At 44.4% G+C, this 8,261-nt stretch overlaps 1 protein-coding gene across 1 annotated transcript; it reads right to left on the bottom strand.

Moving 5' to 3' along the window:
- Positions 1 to 856: 856 nt before the first annotated feature.
- On the bottom strand, positions 857 to 6,987 carry LOC124030408 (zinc finger protein 316-like; the record flags this gene model as incomplete). Its single annotated transcript, XM_046341760.1, has 4 exons — positions 6,951 to 6,987; positions 6,062 to 6,586; positions 4,589 to 4,720; positions 857 to 921 (listed from the first exon to the last, which is right to left on the bottom strand). Coding segments are annotated over exons 2-4 (597 nt in total), but the record flags the coding sequence as incomplete, so codon positions are not given.
- Positions 6,988 to 8,261: the final 1,274 nt, after the last annotated feature.

The following is an 8,261-nucleotide window of genomic DNA, read 5'->3' as shown; positions in this document are numbered from 1 at the left end:
ATTAGGTTCAAGACCTGAAAGCTTTACATTAGGTTCAAGACCTGAAAGCTTTACATTAGGTTCAAGACCTGAAAGCTTTACATTAGGTTCCAGACCTGAAAGCTTTACATTAGGTTCCAGACCTGAAAGCTTTACATTAGGTTCAATACCTGAAAGCTTTACATTAGGTTCAATACCTGAAAGCTTTACATTAGGTTCAAGACCTGAAAGCTTTACATTAAGTTCAAGACCTGAAAGCTTTACATGAGGTTCAAGACCTGAAAGCTTTACATTAGGTTCAAGACCTGAAAGCTTTACATGAGGTTCAAGACCTGAAAGCTTTACATTAGGTTCAAGACCTGAAAGCTTTACATTAGGTTCAAGACCTGAAAGCTTTACATTAGGTTCAAGACCTGAAAGCTTTACATTAGGTTCCAGACCTGAAAGCTTTACATTAGGTTCCAGACCTGAAAGCTTTACATTAGGTTCAATACCTGAAAGCTTTACATTAGGTTCCAGACCTGAAAGCTTTACATTAGGTTCAAGACCTGAAAGCTTTACATTAGGTTCCAGACCTGAAAGCTTTACATTAGGTTCCAGACCTGAAAGCTTTACATTAAGTTCAATACCTGAAAGCTTTACATTAGGTTCCAGACCTGAAAGCTTTACATTAGGTTCAAGACCTGAAAGCTTTACATTAGGTTCCAGACCTGAAAGCTTTACATTAGGTTCAAGACCTGAAGTCTTTACATTAGGTTCAAGACCTGAAGTCTTTACATTAGGTTCAAGACCTGAAATCTTTACATTAGGTTCCATGTGTGGCCTTTAAAATAAATACATTTAATCTCATAAAATGTTGGTCATTATTGTCTCCCACCTTGTTGGTGTGTGATGTAGGGGGACTTCCTCCTTCACTACCAGAGTCATGGACAGGACTTTCACCTATAGAGAGAGGTTGGTATTATGGGTTATAATGATACTACAAGGACTCCTGTAGAGAGAGGTTGGTATTATGGGTTATAATGAGACTACCAGGACTCCTGTAGAGAGAGGTTGGTATTATGGGTTATAATGAGACTACCAGGACTCCTGTATAGATAGGTTGGTATTATGGGTTATAATGAGACTACCAGGACTCCTGTAGAGAGAGGTTGGTATTATGGGTTATAATGAGACTACCAGGACTCCTGTAGAGATAGGTTGGTATTATGGGTTATAATGAGACTACCAGGACTCCTGTAGAGAGAGGTTGGTATTATGGGTTATAATGAGACTACCAGGACTCCTGTAGAGATAGGTTGGTATTATGGGTTATAATGAGACTACCAGGACTCCTGTAGAGAGAGGTTGGTATTATGGGTTATAATGAGACTACCAGGACTCCTGTAGAGAGAGGTTGGTATTATGGGTTATAATGAGACTACCAGGACTCCTGTAGAGAGAGGTTGGTATTATGGGTTATAATGAGACTACCAGGACTCCTGTAGAGAGAGGTTGGTATTATGGGTTATAATGAGACTACCAGGACTCCTGTAGAGATGGGTTGGTATTATGGGTTAGAATGAGACTACCAGGACTCCTGTAGAGAGAGGTTGGTATTATGGGTTATAATGAGACTACCAGGACTCCTGTAGAGAGAGGTTGGTATTATGGGTTATAATGAGACTACCAGGACTCCTGTAGAGATAGGTTGGTATTATGGGTTATAATGAGACTACCAGGACTCCTGTAGAGAGAGGTTGGTATTATGGGTTATAATGAGACTACCAGGACTCCTGTAGAGAGAGGTTGGTATTATGGGTTATAATGAGACTACCAGGACTCCTGTAGAGAGAGGTTGGTATTATGGGTTATAATGAGACTACCAGGACTCCTGTAGAGAGGTTGGTATTATGGGTTATAATGAGAATACCAGGACTTCTGTAGAGAGAGGTTGGTATTATGGGTTATAATGAGACTACCAGGACTCCTGTAGAGAGAGGTTGGTATTATGGGTTATAATGAGACTACCAGGACTCCTGTAGAGAGGTTGGTATTATGGGTTATAATGAGAATACCAGGACTCATGTAGAGAGGTTGTTATTATGGGTTATAATGAGACTACCAGGACTCCTGTAGAGAGGTTGTTATTATGGGTTATAATGAGAATACCAGGACTCCTGTAGAGAGGTTGTTATTATGGGTTATAATGAGAATACCAGGACTCCTGTAGAGAGGTTGTTATTATGGGTTATAATGAGAATACCAGGACTCCTGTAGAGAGGTTGTTATTATGGGTTATAATGAGAATACCAGGACTCCTGTAGAGAGAGGTTGGTATTATGGGTTATAATGAGAATACCAGGACTCCTGTAGAGAGGTTGTTATTATAGGTTATAATGAGAATACCAGGACTCCTGTAGAGAGGTTGTTATTATGGGTTATAATGAGAATACCAGGACTCCTGTAGAGAGAGGTTGGTATTATGGGTTATAATGAGACTACCAGGACTCCTGTAGAGAGAGGTTGGTATTATGGGTTATAATGAGACTACCAGGACTTCTGTAGAGAGAGGTTGGTATTATGGGTTATAATGAGACTACCAGGACTCCTGTAGAGAGAGGTTGGTATTATGGGTTATAATGAGACTACCAGGACTCCTGTAGAGAGAGGTTGGTATTATGGGTTATAATGAGACTACCAGGACTCCTGTAGAGAGGTTGTTATTATGGGTTATAATGAGAATACCAGGACTCCTGTAGAGAGGTTGTTATTATGGGTTATAATGAGACTACCAGGACTCCTGTAGAGAGGTTGTTATTATGGGTTATAATGAGACTACCAGGACTCCTGTAGAGAGGTTGTTATTATGGGTTATAATGAGACTACCAGGACTCCTGTAGAGAGGTTGTTATTATGGGTTATAATGAGAATACCAGGACTCCTGTAGAGAGGTTGTTATTATGGGTTATATATAACCATTTTGTTGCTTCTCGGCTACCTGCTAAACTTTTCATTTTGTTTTACTTTCATTAACCATTTAATTAAAACTTTGCATTTAACAAATTTACCAACGTCTTAGTTTTGTCCTCACAATTTCTTTTCCCCCATTCAACTTTTCAACCCCGGACGCTTTCTCTGGACGTGATTCTACAGGACCTCCACCAGCCGAAGCTCAGTAGTAACATTAACATGATGCCTTCTAATTGCAGTCGCTGTACTCATAATATACAGGACAACGATCGCCTTATGGTGAGGATAGCTGTGTTGCAAGCCCAGCTTCAGATGCCATCGTGAGGCAGAGGGTAATTTCAGTGTAGGAAAGGATGAAACAGCGTCTGTGCCACCAGTAAGTGCAGATAGGAGTATAAATCCCATCGCACAGTTCCCGCAGCCAGACAACTTTCCCATGGCTTCTGGAAGGAAATGCTGTTGGCATGCTCAACCGGTGACGCTCATTCAACCGGTTCTCCCCATTAAGCAACCGGTCAGAGGCCGAGCCTTCTCTGGTCTCTCCTCCTCCCGTTACGGGGTCAGAGACGCCGAGCCTTCTCTGGTCTCTACTCCTCCTGTTACGGGGTCTGAGACGCCGAACCTTCTCTGGTCTCTACTCCTCCTGTTACGGGGTCTGAGACGCCGAGCCTTCTCTGGTCTCTACTCCTCCTGTTACGGGGTCAGAGACGCCGAGCCTTCTCTGGTCTCTCCTCCACCTGTTACGGGGTCTGAGACGCCGAACCTTCTCTGGTCTCTCCTCCTCCTGTTACGGGGTCAGAGACGCCGAACCTTCTCTGGTCTCTACTCCTCCTGTTACGGGGTCAGAGACGCCGAGCCTTCTCTGGTCTCTCCTCCTCCTGTTACGGGGTCTGAGACGCCGAGCCTTCTCTGGTCTCTACTCCTCCTGTTACAGGGTCAGAGACGCCGAGCCTTCTCTGGTCTCTCCTCCACCTGTTACGGGGTCTGAGACGCCGAACCTTCTCTGGTCTCTCCTCCTCCTGTTACGGGGTCAGAGACGCCGAACCTTCTCTGGTCTCTACTCCTCCTGTTACAGGGTCAGAGACGCCGAGCCTTCTCTGGTCTCTCCTCCTCCTGTTACGGGGTCTGAGACGCCGAACCTTCTCTGGTCTCTCCTCCTCCTGTTACGGGGTCTGAGACGCCGAACTACAGCAGAGTCTCACATCTCAATCGCTGGTTAAACTGTTTTCTGCCCCTCCCAAAAGATAGAATTTGTAGATAATTGGCCCTAAATTTATTTCGGTGTTCCTCAAGGTTTCGTTTTAGGACCACTATTGTTTTCACAAAATATTTTTACCTCCTGGGGATGTCATTCGAAAACATAATTTTAACTCTCACTGGTTGGTATTTTTGGTTATAATGAGACTACCAGAGCCATGGACAGGACTCTCTCCTATGGAGATAGGTTGGTATTACGGACTCTCCTGTGGAGATAATTTGTGAGTTAAATAATTGGGTGGGTAAATAAGCCAAACAAGTGATCTAGGTCGTGTCCAAAATAGCACCCTATTCCCCACAGGGCTCTGGTCAAAAATAAGTGCACTATAAAAGGAATAGGGTGTCAATTGGAACACACAACCAATACAACTGATTGTGTCACCATTCTGCCTCTACTTACTGAGATCAGGGAAACTCCAGCCAACTTCCTCTCCGTCAGCATTAATGAAACCACCAACCTCCTCTTCCTCCTCTCCTTCGGCATTGATGAAACCACCAACCTCTTCCTCTTCTTCCTCCTCCTTCACTTTCACTGGCAGGCAGAGAGAAAGACAAAGCATATCTTGTTAATTTATGACACTGCTATTGATGTACAGGCATCTTTAGTCTAAATGTAGAACTAATCATAATCAGGTCAGGAAAAACTCCTGGGACAGTTTCCCAGACACACAATGGGCCTAGTGCCGGACCAACAAGCATTCTCAATGGGCCTAGTGCCGGACTAACAAGCATTCTCAATGGGCCTAGTGCCGGACTAACAAGCATTCTCAATGGGCCTAGTGCCGGACTAACAAGCATTCTCAATGGGCCTAGTGCCGGACTAACAAGCATTCTCAATGGGCCTAGTGCCGGACTAACAAGCATTCTCAATGGGCCTAGTGCCGGACTAACAAGCATTCTCAATGGGCCTAGTGCCGGACTAACAAGCATTCTCAATGGGCCTAGTGCCGGACTAACAAGCATTCTCAATGGGCCTAGTGCCGGACTAACAAGCATTCTCAATGGGCCTAGTGCCGGACTAACAAGCATTCTCAATGGGCCTAGTGCCGGACTAACAAGCATTCTCAATGGGCCTAGTGCCGGACTAACAAGCATTCTCAATGGGCCTAGTGCCGGACTAACAAGCATTCTCAATGGGCCTAGTGCCGGACTAACAAGCATTCTCAATGGGCCTAGTGCCGGACTAACAAGCATTCTCAATGGGCCTAGTGCCGGACTAACAAGCATTCTCAATGGGCCTAGTGCCGGACTAACAAGCCTTCTCAATGGGCCTAGTGCCGGACTAACAAGCATTCTCAATGGGCCTAGTGCCGGACTAACAAGCATTCTCAATGGGCCTAGTGCCGGACTAACAAGCATTCTCAATGGGCCTAGTGCCAGACTAACAAGCATTCTCAATGGGCCTAGTGCCGGACTAACAAGCATTCTCAATGGGCCTAGTGCCGGACTAACAAGCATTCTCAATGGGCCTAGTGCCGGACTAACAAGCATTCTCAATGGGCCTAGTGCCGGACTAACAAGCATTCTCAATGGGCCTAGTGCCGGACTAACAAGCATTCTCAATGGGCCTAGTGCCGGACTAACAAGCATTCTCAATGGGCCTAGTGCCGGACTAACAAGCATTCTCAATGGGCCTAGTGCCGGACTAACAAGCATTCTCAATGGGCCTAGTGCCGGACTAACAAGCATTCTCAATGGGCCTAGTGCCGGACTAACAAGCATTCTCAATGGGCCTAGTGCCGGACTAACAAGCATTCTCAATGGAGATTCTCCATTAAAAGATCTTCTTAGTCCAAGTCTTGGCTCACTCTGTTCGGGACACCCACAGTCCTTTATGCATTGTTTATTATTAATAAATGATCTCCCAACTCACCCTGGATAGTAGCTGCCATCTCCCTGTCACTTTTACCACCACCTCCTGTCCTCTGGTGAGTCAGCTTGTGAGCCCGGAGATTCTTTGACCTGATGTAGCTCTTGCCACACTCTGCACAGCGGTAGGGCCTTTCTCCCGTGTGAACTCTGTGGTGAATCTTCAGATCTTCTGCTCTGATATACTGTTTCAGACAGATCAGACAGTGGTGCTTCTCTCCGGAGTGAGACTGTTTGTGCTCTTTCAGATGTCCTGATTGGGTGAAACTCTTCCCACACACAGAGCAGGAGTAAGGCTTCTCTCCCGTGTGTGTGAGGTGGTGTCGTCTCATGGCTCCCAGGTGAGCGAACTTCTTGCCACAGTCGGGGCAGGGGTACGGCTTCTCTCCCGTGTGGATTCTCATGTGGATCTGCAGGATGGATAACTTTTGGCAGTGTCTTCCACACACTGGACAGGCGTGAAATGTCTTGGGTTTCTGCTGATTCTCCTGGTGTTGTTTAGCTGCTCCTGGTGGAGGTTGTCTCTCTTCTGTGTGAATGATAAAACTAATGTTATAACTCATTAGTACTATTGGTGGAAATACATGAATTCAACACATCTGGGTTAGATCAGCGTTTCTCAATCCTGGTCCCAGGGACCCAAATGGTTGCACATTTGAGTTTTTTTTGCCCTAGCACTAAAACACCTGATTCAAATCAAGGGTTGTTGATGAGTTGATGAGTTGAAAGTGTGTGAGTGGTGGGGCAAAAACTCAAATGTGCTTCCTTTGGGTCCCCAGGACCAGGATTGAAGAACACAGAGTTAGATGAACGTAAATCATTCAACGATAAGTCATTTTCTATTCTATCCCAAAAATTCCAATTCAAAACATTCCCAAACTATTCCAACTTACTAAAAAGAGAATCCCAGTCAACTTCTAGCAGCTTGGGGCCCTGTAGTGTTCTCTGGTTCCTGTGGTTCCTGACAGGAACTGGTGACTGTGTGGGTTTAGGTCGAGTGGGACACGAGTTAGACAGGCTGGATCTGCCATCACCGTCCTACAATAAACGTTTAAATTACATTTTAGTCATTTAACAGACACTCTTATCCAGAGCGATTTACAGGAGCAATTAGGGTTAAGTGCCTTGCTCGAGGGCACATCAACAGATTCACCAGGTCGGCTCGGGGATTCCAAGTGGCTCCCGAGTGGCGCAGCGGTCTCAGGCACTACGGACACCCTGGTTCGAATCCAGGCTGTATCACAACCAGCTGTGATCGGGAGTACCACAGGGCGGTGCACAATTATCCCAGCGTCGTCTGGGTTTGGTCGGTGTAGGCTGTCATTGTAAATAAGAATTTGTTCTTTAACTGACTTGCCTAGTGAAATAGAAATAAAATAAATAAAATTCAAACGAGTGACTGTCCCAATGCTTGTGACTGCTAGGCGATCTGCCACAGATACAATGATGGAACAGAGGGATGTCTGACGTTAACTACACTGTATCATATTATACTACTACCATGAGTTTTACCCTGAGAATGTATCATATTATACTACTACTACCATGAGTTTTACCCTGAGAATGTATCATATACTACTACTACTACCATGAGTTTTACCCTGAGAATGTATCATATTATACTACTACGGCCATGAGTTTTACCCTGAGAATGTATCATATTATACTACTACTACCATGAGTTTTACCCTGAGAATGTATCATATACTACTACTACTACCATGAGTTTTACCCTGACAATGTATCATATTATACTACTACGGCCATGAGTTTTACCCTGAGAATGTATCATATTATACTACTACTACCATGAGTTTTACCCTGAGAATGTATCATATACTACTACTACTACCATGAGTTTTACCCTGACAATGTATCATATTATACTACTACGGCCATGAGTTTTACCCTGAGAATGTATCATATTATACTACTACGGCCATGAGTTTTACCCTGAGAATGTATCATATTATACTACTACGGCCATGAGTTTTACCCTGAGAATGTATCATATTATACTACTACGGCCATGAGTTTTACCCTGACAATGTATCATATTATACTACTACGGCCATGAGTTTTACCCTGAGAATGTATCATATTATACTACTACGGCCATGAGTTTTACCCTGAGAATGTATCATATTATACTACTACGGCCATGAGTTTTACCCTGAGAATGTATCATATTATACTACTACGGC

This window comes from Oncorhynchus gorbuscha, unplaced genomic scaffold (assembly GCF_021184085.1).
Source record: "Oncorhynchus gorbuscha isolate QuinsamMale2020 ecotype Even-year unplaced genomic scaffold, OgorEven_v1.0 Un_scaffold_11249, whole genome shotgun sequence".
Lineage (NCBI taxonomy): Eukaryota > Metazoa > Chordata > Actinopteri > Salmoniformes > Salmonidae > Oncorhynchus > Oncorhynchus gorbuscha.
The sequence above is the reverse complement of the archived record's forward strand: the minus strand, read 5'-3'. Positions and strand labels throughout refer to the sequence as shown.